Source organism: Pelodiscus sinensis, chromosome 16 (assembly GCF_052426305.1).
Source record: "Pelodiscus sinensis isolate ZL-2025 chromosome 16, ASM5242630v1, whole genome shotgun sequence".
NCBI classification, from domain to species: domain Eukaryota; kingdom Metazoa; phylum Chordata; order Testudines; family Trionychidae; genus Pelodiscus; species Pelodiscus sinensis.
The window spans coordinates 2240863-2262728 of record NC_143067.1 but is presented as its reverse complement, the minus strand read 5'-3'; the positions used below and the strand labels follow the sequence as shown (position 1 = coordinate 2262728).

The 21866-nt window shown below is 51.2% G+C and overlaps 1 protein-coding gene across 4 annotated transcripts in view; it reads right to left on the bottom strand.

Moving 5' to 3' along the window:
- Positions 1–3927: 3927 nt before the first annotated feature.
- Positions 3928–21866, bottom strand: part of RNF145 (ring finger protein 145) — a 78928-nt gene continuing 60989 nt past the window's right edge. For all 4 annotated transcript variants that reach the window (XM_075900645.2, XM_075900643.2, XM_075900644.2 and 1 more), the window contains 6 exons: positions 19882–20057; positions 14668–14808; positions 12676–12858; positions 8970–9117; positions 7764–8120; positions 3928–5573 (listed from right to left, as the gene is read on the bottom strand). In XM_075900645.2, the coding sequence (XP_075756760.1) occupies positions 5130–5573; positions 7764–8120; positions 8970–9117; positions 12676–12858; positions 14668–14808; positions 19882–20057 (1449 nt within the window). In that variant the 3' untranslated portion in view covers positions 3928–5129. The remainder of the gene's footprint in view (positions 5574–7763; positions 8121–8969; positions 9118–12675; positions 12859–14667; positions 14809–19881; positions 20058–21866) is intronic.

Sequence of the window (21866 nt, the reverse complement as noted above, 5' to 3'; positions counted from 1 at the left end):
AAGAGGACAGAAACCGTGGTACCACGCGAGAACTTGGAACTGGGCTATAAAACCAATCAGTTCCCGAAACAGTGAAATAACTTTCCCTAAGGTGCTTCACCTGCACGGGCGGCTGCACGTCTAGCTAGTAAAGCTGTTTTCCCATCCAGGCGCAGGCCCAGTTCTGCACGGCTTACTAACCCGAGTGACTTTTCCTCGGAGAAGTAGCCCGTCCATTTCACTGAGACTAACCGCGGCAGCTCGCGGCTGAGTGAGGGGAATGCTCAGCTGAAGGGTGGTTGCAGGACTGGGCCAAAGTTTTGCAAACTGCTTTAGCAATTTACACTTGGCACTACATAGTTGGGATTGGTCCTGCCTTGATGACCTTCTGAGGTCTCTTCCAGTTCTATGGTTCTATGATTCTAGTGCCTCAAAGCCCTCGGCCATTACACGAGAGTCTGTCCCAAGATAGAACAAAGAGACAGCGTTTGCCCCAACCTACGTAATGTCTTCAGCAATACTATGAACACTTTAGAGCACAACTAAGATTTTTGGTGCTCCCTGACAACTTTCTGGCCTGCCTTTCCTCCTTTAACCCACCACCATGGGGAGCATCCCGTATTTCAGCAAGATGATTAGAAGACCAAGAACAGAATCTCAAAACACATCTACGGCCTTACAAGTTGTATCTTGAAAACAGATTGTGTCTCAGTGTAACTGGCTGTCATTTCTCATTTTCCTGTACTTGTCAACACAAACTGCCCAATACACAGAGCCTATGAGAAATTAATTTCAATCTAAAAACAACACAAAGATGAAATAGTGCATGAAGAAACCCATCTTTCAAGGACGTTACCCTTCACATTGCACAGTACAGCTCTTAGAAGGGAAAATAAATAAAACTTAATCCTTCCACATTCCAGCTGGGATTTTCTTTCCCAAGTTTCAGAGAATCATAGAACACTGGAAGGGATCTCGAGAGGTCATCGAGTCCAGTCCCCTGCACGGCAGGACCCAGTTTGCCATGAAGACTATTTTTTTTTAAAGTGCGCTGTAGTCAGTTAAAAATAGATTAGAGTGCATCTGTCTGCTAGTCTGTTCAAGAATGGTAAGAGCTGGGGCCACCAATTCCACACTGTAGCTTCCTCTTTGCCTAACTTAAAGCAAGGTCAGAATTGGGTTGTGCCAGGACACCCGGAAGCCCTGGGAAAGGGACTGTGTTCAGAACATGCAAAGGGCGGGGCTGTTCGGAGGGATGCAATAGGAGAGCAGCCATTGGGGGTAGCTGCACCACCAAGGGAGTGGCAGCAGGGTGTGGCTCCGTCATCTTGCCTGCCAGCACACCATTTAACAGCTGGAAAAAGAACTAACCTCATGCGTGACATTCAGGGACCAGCCATCACAAGTGGAGAGCAAATCTGGACCCCTAGCAAATGATTGTCGACCACTAGCAGGCCATGAGCCGCAGCAGTCTGAGAACTGCTCAGCTATAGTAAAAGTAAACCAATGTTTTGCCTGGGATAGTACATCAAAGCTGGAATTCAGCTACGTCCCCTACGTGAAGCATTTCCCCAAGAGAGCAAAATACCCAAACCAAACACTCCCCCAAAACCAAAAAGCCCCCTCCCCTGTCATGTCAGTTTCACTCAGATCCTTTGGGCTGCAAGCAGGGGAGCGTTGAGAACAGTGGATTCTGTGGCACATTTGAAACAAGAGACCAACGGGCTATCCTTTGGGTTTTTTAATTTTCATACTGATTTTTCTTGTAGGGGTTTGTTTTGACAGCGTACATTTCAGGCCAAATTCGAGCCAAGTTCCTTCAACTTCATCTGCTCAGATAACCTGGGGGAAGGAAGATACAAGTTCTCTTTAAAGGCTATTCAAGTACCTTATGTCCAAAGTTTGCTCTGAGTTATAACCTGATAGGGAACACCCTTCAGACTAAATATTAATAGAGCAAATTCCCTCGCCCCCCACCCACCTTTTAGGCAGCAGATCGAGCACAACCTAGGAACCAGATCTAGGGTTTATTCCCAGCTCTTCCACAGAATTGCTGGTGACTCTGGCCATGTCATTTCACTCCCTATGCCGACATTTCCCCTTCATTCCAGTCTTGTTCAACTCTTCAGGTCACGACTGTCTAGAGATTTGCCCAGCAGCGAGTACAACGGGCCCCTCCATTTCAGTCCAAGCCTCCTGGCGCTACTGTAATACACATTGCCTAAGAAAACGGTTTAAATCGACCCGCTCTTGCACTGCTGCTGCAGTGGCAGATCCAATCAGCCAAAGGAGTGACATCCAGAGAATGTTCAAGTTTTGCCACATACTTTTCGCCCCAACTGCCAATTGCGTTTGTTACTGCCGTGAATTTAACCACACAGAGCTGTGGGGGAGGGAGGGAGCAAAGAGGCAAGCAATTCCTCCCCGCCAACCCCCGGGGTGCTGTCTATTTAGTGGCAGGATGCGGCTTGTTCAGAACAGGGGCCAGGAACATTCCCTCCAAGTATAAAAACTTGAAACCCTAATGAACTTTGGTGTAGCTCAATGATTTTTGATGGCCCGAGAGCGAGTCTTGTGCTTTGATCTTTCCTTCTCTTTCTCCGTTTCTCTCTTGGGTTCTCTTGCTTCCTTCTGCCAGCTCTCTTACTGCCTTCCTCGACACCTGGGGCCCCACCTTATCTACCTCCTCCCCCAGTGCTTTGCTCCCTGGGCATCAGTGGAATGGAGAGCTCTCAGATGGGGCGGAAATTCTTCACACGTCAGCCCTTGGAGCTGTGTGGGGCATCAGGCACAGGACTGACTGCCTGGGTTCTGTACATCATTCTGGCTGAGAACATGCCCTCAAGTGAGGTCGTTTGCATAACTGCTCAATGCCCTGTTAGGATCCTATGCAGGGCCCATCCCCAGCTGCTACACCTCCCACAGTGGTTGTGGGGAGCATTAGCCTAACTAGTTGCACCACCCGCAACTGCAGAAACGTGGTGCTTGTTTGGGGAGAGGGCAGGCGATTGGGCAAAACAAGGATGGAGGAGAGTTTGAGCCCAATTTGCCACTGACACTAACCGATTAAGGAAACAAAGGGATGAGAAAAGAAATCCGTGAAAGTTTCTCCCTATTTTCACTGAATTCAACTTATTATTAAGCCCCTGACGGAGTGGCAAGGACCGAAGCAGCACATGGCAAACTTTCCTGGGGCGCACCAAGGAGACACGGCAGCATATATCTATGGAAGACACTGAAGCAGGCTCTTGCTTGCTGCTATTTCCAGCTCTCAAGGGAGAGCCCAGGCTGAGGCAGCTGCTCGGGAGGCCGGCAGTCCACAACACGGCAAGCAGCTCGCTCGGTTTGGAGGCTGGGGGAAGAGAGCCCACAACCCACTCTTGAAATCACTCTGCTCAGGCCAGGCACTGGAGGCAACGACAGGGCTTAAGAACTACAGGTGGAATCTCCGCGGTCCGGCACCTTTGGGACCTGGCAGGTCCTGAGCAAGGGAATTTGCTTAACCAGGGGTGGTCCCCTGCCACCGGCTTCCCAGCCCCTCGTTGGCTCCGCTTCCAGCCCAGCTGGCCCCCCGTTGCTGTCAGCCCTGCCTGGCGCCTCGGCCCCGGAGCTCCCGGCTGTGCTGCCCAACCCCCTTTTAGCGGGGCTCCCCGCACTGGCCGAGCCTCCTACCAAAGGGCTCCCCATGCGACCTGAGCCCTCTGCCCCCGAGCTCCTGGCCTCCTTGCCCCTGGGCTCTCTGGTCCAGGAACATCCCTGGTCCCGCTGGACTAGCACGGATGCTGCTGGGCCGGAGCATCTCGGTTTAGGGAGGTACGAGCTGTAGAATGGTCCGTGCCTGGATTGGGCAGTAACACATGGGAGGGATGGGAGGGAATACCAGCTCCGCCGTGCTCAGAGAGAAACACAAACTCATCCGGAACAGAGAACCAGCCACAGAACCAAATGTAAAAATCTTCAAATGTAATTTATTAAGACATTCAGCTATGTCTGTCAGTCTACATCCAAATTGACTACTCAAAATGAAATCATACCACATTAAAAATACCAATTCTGGAAAAAAACAAAAAACAAACACTTCCGAGCCAAGCCTATTGTATAAATAAGTGACTAGCTTCTTTTCATATCAAAATTCACATAAAAAATTTCCTTCCCCCGCCCTCCCCAAGTCCCTACTTCTATGTGAAGCCATGATGAATGTAAAAATTTAAAAGGGTGGACACATGCGTGGCCAAGCAATAAAGGTGCAAATTCTACGAACAGCTTTAAAAGGGGCATTTGCGGCATTTGATCGTACACGTTTCTGTACTCATTCCCAAAAGTGCAAATGTCGCCAGAGTTTAACACTGTTTTAATTCAGCTGTAAGAATTAAACATTACACAGGATCAAACAGTATTGCAGGGCCTCTATCTGTGCCCTAAAACTCATCCCACTCCTTCCTGCACGCGGACGTGGAGGCCGAAGTGTTCACAAGAGCTTTAGTTTACGTCACACAGGCCCGTACTGTGCATAATATTAACAAAAGTTTCATATACATCAAAATATTGAAGACTCTGTCATAAAAGTCAAGAGTCACTGCAGATTACATGAATGCAAATGTAATTGCCCCACCAAAGATGCCCAAGCATACACAATGCATGAGAGCGCTTCCCTCCTCCGGTACAATCAATGCTGTTACATCTTTGATTTTGGCGTCAGAGCTGTACAAAATTTTGTCATTAATCATGGCTGTGCTCCAGTCGATGAAGAAAAAACGGGCCAAAGCATTGACATCTCTCACGGGTACCTGGGGACATCGCTGAGTTTGGTTCTCCCTCCCCGCCCCAAGCGCAAGCCAGTGGATCGGTCTTTCATACCTCACACCCCCTACTTCTTTCCCCCCCTTGGCCCACCCCCGAAAACAGGCTGTCCATTTCATCGGTTTCCAGCTTCTCCCTCCCTCGCAATGCCGAGGCAGCTTCGGAAGGCGTTGCTGTGGATCTCATTGGAATGGCCTCCACCAGGCGGCCCACAGATCAGCGGGGATATTAAATACATTTTGACCAGCATTAACGGCTAAACTGTGTCACCAGCGTGGAAGGGGAAGTTCTCTGCTGATTCAGGCACAGGTCTCTGACACGGGTCTGTTCCGACATCGTCTTCTGTCACTTCAAATCTGGACAGAAAGTCTCTGCTCCCGACTGCCACTCTCCTCCTGGACTCCAGTCGGTCTCTCTGCAATCACCTCCCCCCGGCTGGCCTCAGAAGGGCAAGAGTCACAATCCAAACTCGCAGACTCGTTCTTGGTGTCGTGAGCGTGCTCCTGGGCACCTGGCCCTTCAACGCCCTTCCCACTGTCACAAGGGCTCTCTCCTGGATCTCTCCCCTCCTGCTGTTCGACACCAAGAGGCTCAGCTGCTTCTCGGTGAACAGTATTTTGCGCTGCTCCGGGGTTGGGCTGTTGAGCTGGCTCTGGTCCCAGTCCCGGCGGCTGCGAGGGGTTTTTCAGTTGGCAGTGGCACAGAGGACACGTCTCCTGCACATAGAGCCATTTCTTAAGACAACCAGAATGAAAGAAGTGGCTGCAGGGGGTGATCACAGCCGATTTCATGTCCTGAAAGCAACAAAAACCAGGATATCACACAGCAGCCAAACACCCTGCCCTCCTACTCCAGCGGGCCTCCTGCACCCGGAAGCGGAAATGCTCAGGCACGCTGGGGAAGGACGTTCCTACAGACGCCGGCTGCCGTGTGACTGGCAGCAGGCACACAGAACCAGGAAGGCTGCGGGGGAAGAGTCGAAGAGCTCGGGTACCCCGCAGTCAGGAGGCTTCCTGACCCAACGAGTGCAAGCCCGCGGAAGTCAGCCTACGCCAGTTAAAAGCAGCCCCCCGGGATTGGTATGTACCCTCTTGTAGGGCGCGGGTTACCAAGGAATAGCCAGAAAGTCAAAGCCCAGGGAGACGGCACCAATATCCACTTGTAAGCACCATGGCGTGAGAGCAGCACAGTGTAAGTGAGGGGCTTAGACCTAAGCCTCAGAGTCAGCCCAAGGTGTAGGCACTGGAACTAGGCACACGGGGAGGTGCTGCAGCACCCCAGGCTCCTGGCCCAGAGCCCCGGGTCCCGAGTGCCCACCCCCCACCGGAGGCTCTGCAGCCAACCCCATTCCCAGGGACCCAGCTGCCACCCCACGCTCCGGGGGCTCTGCAACCGGGTACTGGCTGCGGCCCCACATGCCCAGGACTGCTGCTGGTTCCAGGCCTGGGGTTCCAGCGACTGGCTCTGCTGCTGGCGTCAGCTGGGAGGGAAGGGAGGGGTGTCAGCACCCCCACACCACGGGCCCAGGGATTGGGACTTCAATGCAAAGTCAGCGGCTGTTCTCAGTCACCACGTGAAGCCAACCCGAGCAGGCCAGTCTTACGGAAGCGGTAAGAGCTATCTCACCAGTACGAAGAAGGGGGTGGTTGGTCTACGCCTGCCACTACCTTGGCCCAAACTCACCGGGAAACGTGAACGAATCTCCGACGCTTTCAAGAGCACACTGTCACGTTACTCGATTCTGAAGGGAGCAGCCAGATGGCTGCTGCACCCATGGGGGGGTGTTGGCCCCGAAGTGTGTACAAAGGGGACCATGGGAGGTGTCACATAAAAGCTTCTGTTCTACTGACTCTGTGTGTGGCTATTCGTGTACTGGTATAATGTCTGTGTGTGGAGTTAGAAACATGGACTCTGGAGGGATGCTGGAAAATTGTCTGTGGCTGAGCTCTGCCAATAGCTATGCTAATTAGCAAGGGGACAATGAATCTCTAGCTGCCAATACACACCTCAGGAATGGGACTGATACCTGCAAACCAACATGGCTAGGTCGTTGGACCATGTGACCTTCTCTGGCCAGGAAGATGCCAGGAGAGGTGTATAAGTGCCATGTGGCACCCTCCATTGTGTCTTCTGTTTTGCTCCTGATCCCAGATGCAGCCTTGTAGGGAACAACGAGCCGGGAAGAACCGTGGGCCCGTCCTGACATAGGATGTGCACCAGAGACTTTTAAGCCAGCAGTTTATAACATCTCTGCTAAGAGCCTGTATCGAGAGCTGGGGGATTCGATGCATGTGATGTATTCTCCTTAAACCTCACTCTCAGGCTTTTCTTTCTTTTAGTAATAAACCTTTAGATTGTAGATTCGAAAGGACTGGCCCAGCGTGATCTTGTGGGTAAGATCCAGAGGGTAAATTGATCAGAACTGTGGCTGGCTTCTTGGGACCAGAAGGACCTGTTTGGGGGAGGTGAGATTGGGGTCTATAACCCCTCATCTGTGTGTTAGGCCTGGGGCTAACTGGGGCACAGGGAGAGCTGGGGTGATTAGGGTGTCTGAGGGGTTTGCTCGTGAGGCTTCTGGCTGGCCAGATTGGCAGCTGAAGCGCTCTGTGGGACTAGTTTGTGGCCTATTTAGGAAAGTCTCCAGTCTGGGGCTGTAAGGAGCCCCGAGTTTTGAGCAATTTGCCCTGAGCGGATGCCCTCAGCTGTGCCCAGACCCGCCCGGTCAGTCACACACTGGCTTAAGTCAAACCTGGAAATGGATTTTAAACCCGACACCACACAGGCTGCTCTGGCATCTTCCAATCCCTGCATTTCCATGTGGGCTTGCTCTAAGGCCCCAGGGGGGTGGCCACCTCCAGTTCTGCACCAAGGTGGGGATGGAACCGCCAGCGTAACCGAAGCCACGGCACCTGTTCCACCGCCGGAGAGCAGGACTGCAGACTGCCCCCAGGTCTGTGCACCCGAGTCCCTCCCGAAAGGCACACCTGGTAGCAGATGGCGCAGATGTCGTTGTGCCGCTCCAGCTGCTCCTCTGTGGCGGTGGGCAGCGACTTGATCTTATTCACAGCATCCCTGCGGAGAAGGAAACTCTTCCACCCCAGCTGGGCCCGGAGCCACACGTTGTAGTAGGAGTGGATGAAGATGATCATGGAGCCCATCACAGTCCATTCTCCAAAGATGGTCTCCGAGACACCGTACGCCACCACGCAGAGCGCCACGAGGAACTCCAGCAGCCGGTAGGTGCCGTTCACGTAGTAAATTACATCGTCCATATTTTCCACTGGCTCTTTTCGGAACTCCTCCACCATAAACAGCACGTAAATGAAAAGCGTTCCGAGCACCTGAAACAGACCCACGTACAGTGTTAGCAGCCAGGCCCCGAGGGTAAGAGAGCTCTGAACACAACGGGCCTCCCAACACCCTCACCAGCCGATCGCTAACCGTCAAGCCGAAGGGAACCCGCCCGTCCTCAGCAAAGCACTACGCTTGTGCTTAAGCACCGGCGGAAAGGTGCTTTGCAGAATCAAGGCTAGAGGCAGGGCTTGTCTACACGGCCTGGCAAACACGCACGGGAACACGCTTGGGAACAGCACGGCATCCGTGTGTATGTACTAGGGAACCTTTAGGTCATGCCCGAAGGGTCCACATGGGCCTGTTGGCATGGCACGTGCTGTGTACTTCAGAAATCCCCCTCCTCTAGTGCGCAGTGCCGTGTCCTGGAGACAAGCCCGTAGGGAGGGCGATAGACACAGCTACAGGCACGAGCAACTAGCTGCAAAAGAGTGAATGAAGAGGCAAGCTTCCAAGCGCTTTTAAATAGTGAATGAAAAAGGAAAGCGAGGGTCCACGCCGGCCTCCCTTCGCAGGACAGCGTGCATGTTTTGGACACCAGCTATCGCCACATCGCTGTCACGAAGTTCCCCAAAACGCTGCCATATGCGCGCAGCCTGGCAGCGCAGGACTGTAACTAGTAGGCCCTTGCAATCCTACACGTGGTTTAGAATAAATATTTCAGTCGCCTGTGTTCTCAGCCCAGCACTCGAGGGCTCTAGTCGCAGGCAGAGATAAATAAAACATTTTACTTCCCAGCTTCGCTGCTCGAATATTCCCCCCGCTACGGGGCTGGTTAGATCCCGTTACCTTTGGGAGACAAACAAGCCAACTGCCGCCATGAGGCCAGCGGGCCTTACCTGGAGGGAGGTGAGAATACTGCTCGAGATAATGATCAGCAGCCAGAAATCCATGTGGAAAAACTGACAAATCATGTAGGCCATGTACGCCGGGAACACCAGCAGGAAGAGGCACAGGCTGACAGCACGGAAATGCTTCCACAGGCTCCTGCCAGAACAAGGCAAGGGTTGCGATTCAGACAACGGGCATGCTCGGTCCGGCACCGCGGCAGGGGCCTCTGCTCAAGGGGTTTCCACTAAGAGCCCTGACGCACCTCGCGCAGAGCGAGTGGCAGCACAGACATGCCGATCCGGAGGGAAGCACGTGTGTTTCCAGCCCCGCGCCGTTCCTAGCACCAAGCGCGAAGGTGCATCCTCAGTGAGAGGGGGCAAAATAGTGAAAGCTCCAAGCAGGGCTGCTATGGGCAGGGGGGCTGGGAGGGGGAATTACCCTGGGGCCCAGAGATGCAAAGGGGCCCAGAGCTCCCAGCTGCCACAGTGGTGGTGGCGGCCAGAGCTCCAAGTCCCTTTGAATTGGCCAGAAGCGCCACTCCGTGTGGTTCTGAGGGCTGGGGGGGGGGGGGGGGGGGGGGCAGGCAGAAGTCTGGGCACTGCTAAGGGCTGACCACCCTTGTCCCAGCCTCTCCCGGGGATGTGGCCCCACCTCCCCCACATCTTGCCCCAGGGCTGCAGTGGCTGTCGGCCCCGCTGGCTACAAGTTACATAATAGGTATTGCCACAGCACATCAGGTCAGTGGTTCAACTAATTGTCTCCGTCTCTGACACCAGATGCTTCAGATGAAAATCCAGGAAAGCCTTTTAGAACCTCTGGAATAATCCGTGCTAGGCAATCATGCTCCGAAGCATAAAAGTTTGTTAGATTATTTTAAATGCTGATATATCTACATAAGTTCCCCCACGAAAATGTCTCATACGGTGAGTTTCACTGGACTCTTTCTTAGCCTTTATATTAAACTTGTGGAACTCACTGCCACATGACGACTGTGCACTGGGTAAGAGTATTTCCTTTTATCCATTTTGAATTGGTTTCCTTGCAGTACAAATGGATGCCACCTTGCTTTTATGAGAAGCAATGAAATGTATTTATTGGTATTTAATTAAGTTTCTTAAAATGACATCTATTCCAAAGCTCTAGTTATCTTAATGTAATTTATCATATGAGTACAATTAAGTTAAACCTCACCAGCACTGAACTAGGTTCCACAAAAACTCAGCTACAGAGTCCAGCAATTTATCTCCTTGGTGATCAAGAAAGCACATGGCTCTGCCTTCTCCAAAGACTCTCTCAAACATACACCCCAAAATCACCATGTTCAGTGAAAGGATTTTCTAGATCCTGGTCACGTCCCCTCTTACAAATCTCTTCCCTACACAGTCCTAATCTTTTCACTTGCATCCTCATTTGGAAATCTTTTCAATGCCTCTAAGTATTCCTTGCTATACCACTCAGCATTTCTCACGGATGTATTTTTATACACATTTAGTGCCAGAAATAAGATGAACTGAAACTGACCAATGATAGCAGAAGGGAAGGAAGGAGAGAGGGGAACTACCCGAGTTTGCAACTAAGGGTTAGACGACAAAACAACAAAAAAGTCGAAGTTAACTGAAGTTTGTAACGATCTGTTAGTTATTTCTGGGCTGGGGCAGGTGGCTCTCTGCATCCCATTTGTTCAGAATGCCCTACAAATCCAGCTCTGGAGGTGGCAAACGCAGTTACAAATGTGCAGCTATCAGGGCTGTTTGAGAGAACCAGATAGTCATCTCTTGGCTCTCTACTCTTTCCTTTTGTTAGCATATTTACAGTTAACAGGCTGCAGAGAGACTGGGTTGACCACAAGCAACCTCTGAGCCAAACAGACTCACTGGATATAAATAAACCTCCTCTTTTATTTATAACGCTTTCAGGTTACATAAGGGGAAGAGACACATGCAACTAACATAGGAAACACAGATTCATGCCAGAACACCAAAGACAAACAAAGCTCCTCAAAGAAACAAGGCAACCAGAGAGAAGAGGAAAAAACTCAGCAGATCTAAACATCCACTCGAAACCCATGAGACTCCGTATTTCCTCTCCTCGGGAAATATCTCTGGCCAGACAGCTCCCATTGCAGGCCCATCACCTCTGCCCCAAAGTCTGGGGTTCCCGAGGTTAACCCCTGGGCCATAACAGCAAAAGCGCTGTTATCTGGCATTTAGTTAACTAGAAAGCTCAATTAGCTGTCATTTCTAAGGTCTCCCCATATAAATCTGCAGTGTTGTAGGCAGGACGGCTATACTGCCCGGACGCGATGTCATCCCACATTCCGCACTCCACTTTTATGCAAAGAGGCAGAAGAGAAGCAAGCGGATATCGGCCATTTATTCCAAAAAGCAGTTTCCGGGGAGTGCCAGAGTCATTCCTGATTCCGCCCAATTCCTCTCACTTTCTACATCCCCACTGGCAACGGAGGTCGCTCTCGGGGGACCCTGAGGAACAACCTGGATGCACCTTCTGAATCCAAGATGAAATGATGTTCAGTCTAGTTCTCACGGTAGCTGTATGTTTAGTGAGCTGGCAGACGCCATGCACTGCCCGCAGGGACATGGAGCGTCACTAGGGACGGAAAAAACGTGCACAAACAGTAACCATTTCACCGATCAAAATTCTATCGGTTACACGGTTAAATGTTTTCACCGGAGAGGTAGGGGGAGGGAGGGAAGGGTCCCGGCCGTTGGCCCCACCCTGTGGGCTCTGCTGCTGGTGGGCTCCTAGCCCCTCTCTCGTGGTCTCTGCTGCCGGCCCTGAGCACCGGCTGCCCGCTCCTGGTCACAGGCTCTGGGCTCCCGACCCCACACTGCAGGTTCTGCCATGGCAGCACCCCAGCATGCGCGAGGTCCTGGCTGCCAACTCCTCCCTTGCTCGAGACCCTAGCAGAGTTTAACCGTTAACAGGAACAGATGAGCATCAGTGTATCCGTTAACCAGTTAACCTCGGACATCCCTAAGCGTCACAAGATAACTCACTGCCTAGAAAGGTGGAGACACCCAAGCGCTCCAAGAAACCAGCCCCTCTGTACTGCAGAGTTCCTCTGGACTGGGGAGCACCTGGGCACTGTATTTTGTACTTCATTCATTTTATTGTATTCCAATTCCTCAAAAATTCTCATTCCACCGGCAGAGTGCAACTCAGTGAGCCAAAGCGTGTGATTAACCCAGCATTCCCCCGAGATGCCGGTACCAGAGCTTTTACTGCGCTTAGCAGAAAAACTGACTGTTTCCGTGACATCCCCAATGAGTATCTGTTTAGCCAAGAGCAGGGCTCACGATCCCGCAACAGAGGATGATGACTTCCCAGTGGCTGCAGACCAGCGTGGCCCTGGGCAGACCGTGTGACTTGCTCATGGGTGATTCTCCACTAGGACCATGGGACCCAGGTCACTTTCCTGTAGAAGGAGGAACCATGTAGCAAAGCATCTCTGGGCTGGTGTGTGTGTATGAGAGACAGAAAAACTGTGAGGGGGAAGGGAGCAGGGAGGAGAGGAGGAGAAAGAACAAGGAACTAGGAAGGTCTGTGTACTCGTCTATATCACTATTTAGTCTTCGATAACATGGATTTCCACAACTTACCGCGAGGCAGCCCACAAGGCCACTAGGCCACAGATCAGCGTGCTCACCTCTACAGGACTTAAGTAGCTTTCAGTTTACAAAGTGCAGCTCTTACTTGTCCCGTGAAGCTCCTAGCGCCAAAACAATGGGATCGGCAATCTCCAGCATGGACTGAAGGATGGACGCTACCACAATGAAGAGAATAATACTGAGCAGGAATGCACGATGGACCACTTGGAGCTCGATTAAGCCAGTCTGCACCGCCAAGATCAGGAGAGTGACTCCTTCCGTCATCCCCCTTCGGGCCGGCGTTTGGAGGAAGAGGGAAAATAAAATGCAGATGTGAATTATTTTGCTTCATCTGAAAGAACAGTCTGGCAATGACATCCCTATCAGGAGCCCTACCACACGGATCCATTTTGAAAGCTGCCAATTCAGCACCGGGGCTAAATCTAGAATACGGAGTCCCCTGAACGTCCCACTTTCACACCTTTGGTTTTGAACCCGAAAGTGATTTTCGTATTTCTAACACGCAGACACGGACAGCACCGTCCTGAAGCAGTCACAGCACAGCACGGACTATGCACGACTGCTTCCCCCCACCCTACAACACTCCTGCGCCGTTCCCGGGCAGGCTCACTGCAAGTCCCACTCACTGAGTACCCACAGGACAAAAGTCCCTCACTTCTGGCTTGAACCAGCGTTTGAACTCCAGGTAAAAGCTAACACGTTAACCCCTCCCTCCCCGATTTTACATCAGACAGTTGACACGCTCACAAGAGAAACGAGTTGCCTATATCCTTTGGCAGTTTTTCCACAGTAACCTGGGCAAATCTTCTACTCAAAATTGGCTCGGATGTTGCATGTAGTACCATAGGGGGAAATGAACCAGTAAGTTAAAGTAACTACAGGCAGTCCCCGGGTTACATACAAGATAGGGACTGTAGGTTTGTTCTTAAGTTGAATCTGTATGTAAGTCGGAACTGGCATCCAGATTCAGCCGCTGAATCTGGACACCAGTTCTGACTTACATACAGATTCAACTTAAGAACCCCAGGCGTCCCCAAGTCAGCTGCTGCTGAAACTGATCAGCAGCTGATTCCAGGAAGCCCAGGGCAGAGCAACTCTGCCTCGGGCTTCCTGTAGTCAGCCGCTGGTCAGTTTCAGCAGCGGCTAACTTGGGGACGCCTGGGGTAGAGCAGCTCGGGTGCTGCTGGGTTGGTCCAGTAGCGCGGCCGCTCCTCGGCGCTACTGGACCAACCCAGCAGCACCCCCGCTGCTCTGCCCCAGGCGTCCTGATTCAGCCACTGCTGAAACTGATCAGCAGCGGCTGAATCAGGACTCCTGGGGCTGAGCAGCTGGGGTGCTGCCAGGTTGGTCCAGTAGCGCCAAGAAGCGGTGCTGCGGGACCAACCGGCAGCGCCCCACCTGCTCTACCACAGGCCCCGGGCTTTGCTCCACATCTCCCTGGTCTGCTGGGGGGGGGGGGCACTAGCTGCGTCCCCCCCAGCAGACCAGGGAGACGCGGAGCAAAGCAGCGGAGGACCCGGGGGCCGGTCCCGCGGCCGCTTCCAGATCAGCTGGAAGCCCCACGGGTCCGGCCGGGTACAGCGCGGCTTTGCTCAGCGTCTTCCTGGTCTGCTGGCTCCCGCAGCAGACCAGGGAGACAGGGAGCAGCTTTTCTCGCCCCGGAGGAGGCGGGCGGCGGGACCAGGCGTCCCGCCGCTCGAGTCCTCCGGGGCGAGAAAATCCCAGTTCGTAACTACGGATCCGATATAAGTCTGATCTGCGTAACTCGGGGACTACCTGTACATACACAGTTTGTTTTTCTAAACATCTGAATGTTCCTTCGGTCACTCCTCCCAATGAAGATGCTGCAAAGAACCTAAAATCCCAAGGAGCAACACTGCAAGGCTGCCATGCTAAGATTCATGGTCGACATGTCCATCGCAACCCTTTAAAGCAGTGTATTTGCACTAGTACATAAGCTGCCTGTCAGAATTCCTATGCATTTTAAGGCGTTTAGCGTGAGTTAAAAATAATGTTCAAGTTTAACAAAAGTCAACCTCTGTTCTATGCAATTCTGAACGCGCCTTCAGGCACTCACCTGTTCATGGCAGGGTCGTTCATGAACGCACGGTAGCCCTGCAAGTAAAACTTGCAGAGGGTCAAAACTCCCAACGCAACGAAGGAGACTGTGAACACCAATCCCAAGAGCGAGTATGGAGTGCTGCAACATTCTGCAATGCTAAGGGGGAAACAGTTTAATTAATAAAAAGAACTTTGGATTGGCTTAAACACAAGCAGCCCCTCAAATACAAGGATGTTCTTTTGCTGAGATAAAATTACATGAGAACAGACCACTACCTTCCCCTGTGATACCCAGTGTCAGAGTCACTGTTACACTGTCACAATCACACGGGTGTGTCCATCACCGCACAAGCAATCCCATGGGGTCCTCGGTTGCTTATTCAGATTGTGCTTTGAGAAAGCCCCACATGGTGGTGCTAGCTTGCTTTTTCTTGCCTGAAGAAGAGCGCTGACACTCAGGCATGGCAGTGTGAGGCACTCAATTGCATTTCAATCCCATTACCCCAAGGAGAAGCAAAGTTACAGCAGATCAGTTTCACTGGTCAGGTCTTACCCACAGACACACTGCCAGGGTACTGAGCGGGAAGTTCCTATAAAGTGCTCATACAAGTGGCTATTACAAAGTTTTTCATAACTGTGGTCTGAAAAGCAGGGATGTTGGCGTGTAACGGGCCAACTGTTTAACCAATAAGCTGATGCTTATCGGTTAATGGTGCCGTTACGCTCAGCCAGAGCGAAGCCACCTCCCTGGGAGCGGAGCCTGCAGGGGCTGGCTGCCCGGCTTCCCGGGAGGCGGCTTCTCCGACTTGACGCTTTCAGGTGAACCCTCAGCTGTCTCAAGAGCAGGGTCCAGCCAAATTGGAGGCTCCCGAAGGAGTGGTTTCCGCTCACACCTCCTGGGGCAGGCTGAGTGCGGTCCCGGCTCGGTGCAGTCTCGGTGTTTCTGTGGAGTGCAGCAGCCTGTGAGGGGAGTCGCACTGCTCGAGACCCGCAGTCTGCAGTGCGTGAGGGCTGTCCGTCCCCCCACCTCTGATGGCAGCAGGGCTGGAAAGTGGGGGTACAGAGCCGCTCTGTGCTCGCCTTCCTCTAAGGACAGGGACTCCTCAGCTAATCCACTCAGAGCCACATGCTGGCACCCTTGGTTACTACAGCAAGTCTGGCTCCTTCAGGACATCAGTCTCTTCCCAGAGAAATCAGTAGGACGCCACACTGCAGCATCTAATACACTGCTGGAGCACGGGGAAGCAAACGGCTCCAGGAAAGGAAAGGAAAGGAAAGGAAAGGAAAGGAAAGGAAAGGAAAGGAAAGGAAAGGAAGCACTGGTCCTCTTCATCCATGTGTAACGTTTCCCCCGGCTCCAGGGAGGTAACGCCAACAAAGGCAGGGCATTTCCTCTTGGAGTGCCTATGTAATTAACATCTCCTGTTTTATTACGGAGCATTCTGCTTAGGCTTCAGCAATCCAACATCAAGTTAAAATCGCTCTCCTCCCCTAGCGGATAGGGTCTGAAAGCCTTTGGTACCTGCTCACTAGAAGCTTCTTAACTTCCTGGATAGGCCTCTACCCATGAATGGCAGCTCTCTTCGAAAGAAACCCAAAGCCGAGAATTTGGAAGAGTTTCTCTCATCACAAAATCAAGGGCACAGTCCTGGTAACTCAGCCCCTCCCTATTCACTAGTGAGCAATACAATCCCTTTTGCGAGATGGCGTACATCGACGCAGAGAAAGCACAGCGTCTGGAACAGACCATCGGCTCCTCAGAGCGCTCAAATGCCCTCCAAAGCCCTCAGCGGGGAAGGGCCCAGCTGCAGCACACCAAAACAATAAGCATCAAGTGCAACGTGCAGAAGAGACAGATTTGTCTAACTGGTTGGAAAAGATTTATACCGGGCGAGGCTGGCACAATGATTCTCTAGCGACTCCTCAGTTCCCAGCATGTTGCTCTGGTGTGGCCAGAAACAGGAAAGACCTGGCCAGGAAAGGGGTCAGAAGTCTCTCTCAGATGAGCCTGGCCTGGTGTCTTCCCTCTCTGGACTGGCCACGTGCGATGTTCCGTATGGAAGGCCCCTACTTCGCAAGGTATTTTTTATTAACTCCTTATAGACTAACTGAAGTGTTGGAGCATAAACTTTCGTGGACAAAGACCCACTTCGTCAGATGCAAGTGGGTCTTTGCCCACGAAAGCTTATGCTCCAACACTTCAGTTAGTCTATAAGGTGCCACAGGACTCCTCGCCGCTTTTGCAGATTCAGACTAACACGGCGACCCCTCGGATACTTGATTAACTCCAGGGTCCAGTTTCAAAGTTGCCAGGAATGACATTTAAGATGTCTGATCCAGCATAGCTGAGCCTCCTGGTAGGCGCCACAGAAAGAACTTTTAACCCTTCTGGCTAAGAATCTACCACCCTCCCTGGAGATGTTTAAATGGAGATCATTTACCATGCAAGGAAAGGAGCTTAAAACCCTCAAAGGACTGGAGAGCTTCCAGATTTATCTGTATGCCCCTAGGTGTGAGCTTGCAACTCTCTCAAAGGTTTCGATTCTTACCACGTTCAAAAGAAACACACCAAAGGCCGCGTGGTGATCTTGTTTGCGGTGTGTTTGTGGAAGCTCAGCATTGCTATTAATGCACTGTGGTTGCTCTTTCTTCAATTCTGGAGACGTACAGCTCTAGGAAGTAATTCATTACCACTAATACCGGGCATGTGGGCACAGACTGCTCTCTGACAAACCGTTTTTCTATTTACTAAGTAGACTGCACTACAGTGAAGTCTTCTGGCTGACCAGAAAAGCTGTTATTCATTTGTCTAGCAAATGATATTTTAACTTCCTCTCCTAAACAGGTTGTCAGAGATTACTCCTGGAGCTTTCTTTGGTTTCATTTTCTTACCACGGCAAAGCCTCTTTAGCCCACAAAACAAGGATATAAAAATCTCCTGGGCAGATAAAAAGATGATAGTAACCCCCAAAGCTCACCAGGAAGGATGCCTTAAGGAATCACATCCCCAAACCAGAGTGTTGCAACTGAGTCTACAGAAAAAAGTCTGCTGCCTCCCTGTTGGGGCTGCACAGAAGAAGTCTAGCTAGTAACATTTTGGAGATGGCCTCTTGCTTAGCTCTGGGGAATTATGAAGATACAGATTTATTGTGCTACTTGGCAGGTAAGTTCTACCCGATGTAGGTGATTGATACATGTTCATACTCTTGTCCCTTAATTCTGGGGCACACGATTTCAGAACCCAACATGAGAACTAGAAGCGGTTTAGCCTGCAGCAGGTAAACCTGTGTATTACTTGAAATCAGTTCAGTAACTGGAATAAGAGGGTTCGAGCCTGCAAAGACCAACTCTGAGACTTGCACGGAGAGTGTCAATCTGGCCTCAGAGCTTTGCTTGTAGCAACAGCCACAATATTTGCCAAATGCATGAGGCGTGTCAGACAGTGAAAGTCCCCCTGCCAGTGCCAATAAACCTCTGCTCTCTGCTCATGGCCAGACGAGCATGCACACTACTAGAGCACAGGCTTCCGTATTCAGCACAGTGGGGAGCTCTGAGTGACTCAGTGATGTCAGAGCGACAGGGTCTTCGAGCCATTTTATCATCCCCAGATTCCTTCCCACCCTGCTGTCAAGGGACTCTCACATCTCTGCCCCTAGCGTGAGCGTCACATTTTCCAGTTCTTCACAAGCAGCCAAAAAGCCCGACTTCTACCCTGCAATTTCTTCAACTCCATCATATTCTGCTTTGTGCAAAATTAACACTTCCGTGAAACTGTAAAATAAAGTTGGGGGGCAACTGAAAATTCAAGATGTAATGCAGCATTATTGATTGTACGATGGCATGAGAGCCAGCGCCTGGCATTCCTCGGTATCAACGAGCTGAAGCACTGTGATGGACGCAGGGCCATATGGGAAAGGTGGGTGATGGAATGTTCTAGAGCCTTCATCCTGAGGCGTCAGACAGGTTATTCTACAGACAAAAACTCTGGAGATGAGGGGATGCTGGAAAGGTATTGACTTGCGTGGGTTAGAAGAAAGGGAGGGCGTCCTATGCTTTGTCCAGGCCTTGTAGAAGGATGCATGCCAAAAACATAAGGCAGGGAAGAGGTATGAAAAGTGCCCACACAGCACAGGCACTGAGAATGTCGGTGAAACGGCCAGTCAGAGTGTGGGTTGCTAATAGAGACACCCATCAGAACAAACCCAACAGTAACAAGTGGTCTGGGACCCTGAAATCTAGTTTCCAGAGGAACCTAACTGGGGAATAGTGTAATTTACTGGGATTTTTAGGATCACCATTAGAAAGAAAGCTGCAGTCTCTCTTTCCTGAGGAAAATACAGGAGGAGGGGGTTCCCTTTGTTTTATTTCTGATTCTGCTGATATCAGGGTGGCTGGAATTCCCCATGCTTGTTGTTCATCGCTGAACCTCCATGTATGGTATGGGCTTGCTGCACTTCCTGTCACAGCAATGAGGACACAACAGACACCCCGACTCTACAGCACAATCCTACAAACAAGTACCAGCGGAGGAAGCAGTTAACTAGCCTCAGTAGGTGACAGCTTTGGAAGCCCTGTGAAAACATCTCCCCTGGAGCTTTGAGTCTACAGTGCAGGGGTGACCAACCCCAACCCATTTAACAAAAGAGCCAAAACAGCAGCGGAGAGCCGCACCAGAATTCTCAAGCGAAAAAAAAAAAGAGCCCCCTTCCCCCCCCCGAACACAATTGTTGAGCAAACAAAAACATTAAAAAAAATTAAAAAGGAGGCTGCCCCTTTAAGACAGCCGCCATCTTGGGTGCCATTTTTAAAACCCACAGCTCCGACCCAGTAAGCACAGGGAAGCCGGGGGCGAGCCGGCAGGAACCATTCGGGGGGTCCACAGGAGCAGCTTCGCGAGCCGCACTTTTGGGGGGCAAGAGCCGCATGCAACTCACGAGCCACGGGTTGGCCATGGCTGCTACAATAGTTCGCCATCACTACGTTCTATTTGGTATTCACTGGGAGCTTTTCCACAACTCTGTTAATACCCTTCTGCACCGAGCTGCTATGAAGCAAAAGGCTTAACTGGACTAAAATGCACGGTGGCTGTAAGATCCAAATAAATACTTACTGGGGACTAGAATAAATCAGCTGGTTTAAACTCCCCCATTTATAGGAGACAGTACCTTAGCTCAGGAATATAAACAATGCATGTACAGAAAACAGCATGTTATGGACACAAGTTAATTACCTTGTCAAGAAGAGGAAGAGAAGTCTCTCTCTGGAGGCAGGCTGATCTCGTGTGCTGAAGTAAGAGTAGATTTGAAGAGCAAATAAGACAAGCCAGAACACCATGAAGAGAACAGGGACCACCAGCTGGTTCCACAGAGACATCCCCAGTGCCAGGAGACCATACACCTCCACCACCTAACCAAGGCAAAGACAAGACTAGTTTGTTGTATTTGTTCACACCCTGCATGTTTGCAGAGATAACAGGGAAAAAAAACCCAAAACACGAGTCAGATTCATGTGGCACAAATGGGTCAGTTACGTGCATTTTGTGACTTTGTACCTCCTTGACCTTTTGTTGAAGGCAGGTGCTAAGTGTCTAGACACGGAGACTAAATACCCCCAAATGGGCACGTCTGGAGCAGGGCTGGCCAAGAGGCTGTCAGCGGGCTGGATCCAGACTACCTAGCTCTCTGATCCAGCCCACGGCAGCTCCCGGCCCCAGCCCCGAACGCGTTGCCTGGGAGCTGCCAGGGAGGAGTGAGCCCTTTCAACTTCTGTTTTTAAAGGCCTTGTGCATTCCCGGCCACTGCCAGGAAATGTGATCGGGACAGGGCCGGGAGCTGTGAGCCCTTTCAACTGTTTCCATTTAAAGGGCTTGTGCCTTCCTGGCAGTGGCGAAGTGTGAGCTCTCTAAATAGCAGGAGTTGAAAGGGCTCACAGCTCCTGCCCCGCCGCTAATGCGTTGCCTGGGAGGCGCGTGCCCTTTCATCTCCTGCTATTTAAAGGACTGCCCCTTCCGCCCAAAGCCCTTCTGGGGCAGCCTACGACCACTCTGAACATTTTGCAAGTGGCTCCCCTTCAAACATTATTGCCCACCCCTGGTCTGGACAGTGACTCTTTGAAGTTTAAGCTGTTCCTTATACAATGTTAGTATTAGGTGACCAAAGCCGATAGACCCTGACTGCTGGCAAGAGGGACGACCTGGACGTTAGGGGCTCTAAAGCCACGTGCCTCCACCACATACTGGCTAATAGGAAAGGCTGTACAGCAGACACGTTTTCTCAGTGCTACTAAATGGGACATTACTCCCAGGAGGTGTGGGGGGTTACAAGACAAACGATTTTCAGGGAGCTGGAACTTCAGGTTGGAAGGCTAATACCTTAAAGGTGACAGGTAAATTATTCATCCCTAACATTTCCACACGTGGCTTTATTTTACATCAAACGTCTGTTGCTCACACCCAAAACAAGACTCAAACAACGGCTATGGAGTAATCGCTAACAAGCATGCAGTTTAAGACAGAGAAACCAACTCATACTTTACAGCCGGTCCCCGACTTACGAGCAAGTTACGTACCAAACACTAGGTCGTAACTCGATCTGTTCGTAAGTCAGATTACATTCACTGACGTACGGCCACGCTGTTCGTAAGTGCGGATTCCATTCGTAACTCTGGTTCCGGCTGTATAGGAGGTTGGTTGTAAATATGAACAGTCGTAAGTCGATGCATTCGTAACTCAGAGACCAGCTGTACAAGCATATAGCCACTAGTATTCTACAGTGAAAGGCTGAGTAGGCAAAATAGACTTGCAGATCCCTGTCACCACTGGCAACCATATGTCAGTGAAGTCCTGGATAACGTGACTTCTATCCTAGCTGATTTAACAAGAAGCATATAAGTTTGGTGGCCAGGTGTAGCCCCCACTCCGACACTGCAAAGGAGCTGCAATGACCCTGTGGCACAGGGCCACACTGCACAGAGGCAGGGTGCACCTATACTATCGAGCAGCGTGGGGGATTCTGAGAAGCTCTGAAGCCTTTAGGCAGCCCCTGAAGTTGCTCTAAAGTTAGACCAACCAACAGTCCAGAATCCAAGATGCATAAAGGTGACAAAAAGCTGCTTGTGCCTACCCGCCCACTGGGTTTAGTCTCCCGAGCTGGTGGGTTCAGAAGATTCAACTAAAAACCTCGGTGTTTTGATATCCCCTGCTCCCAAGTTTTCCCA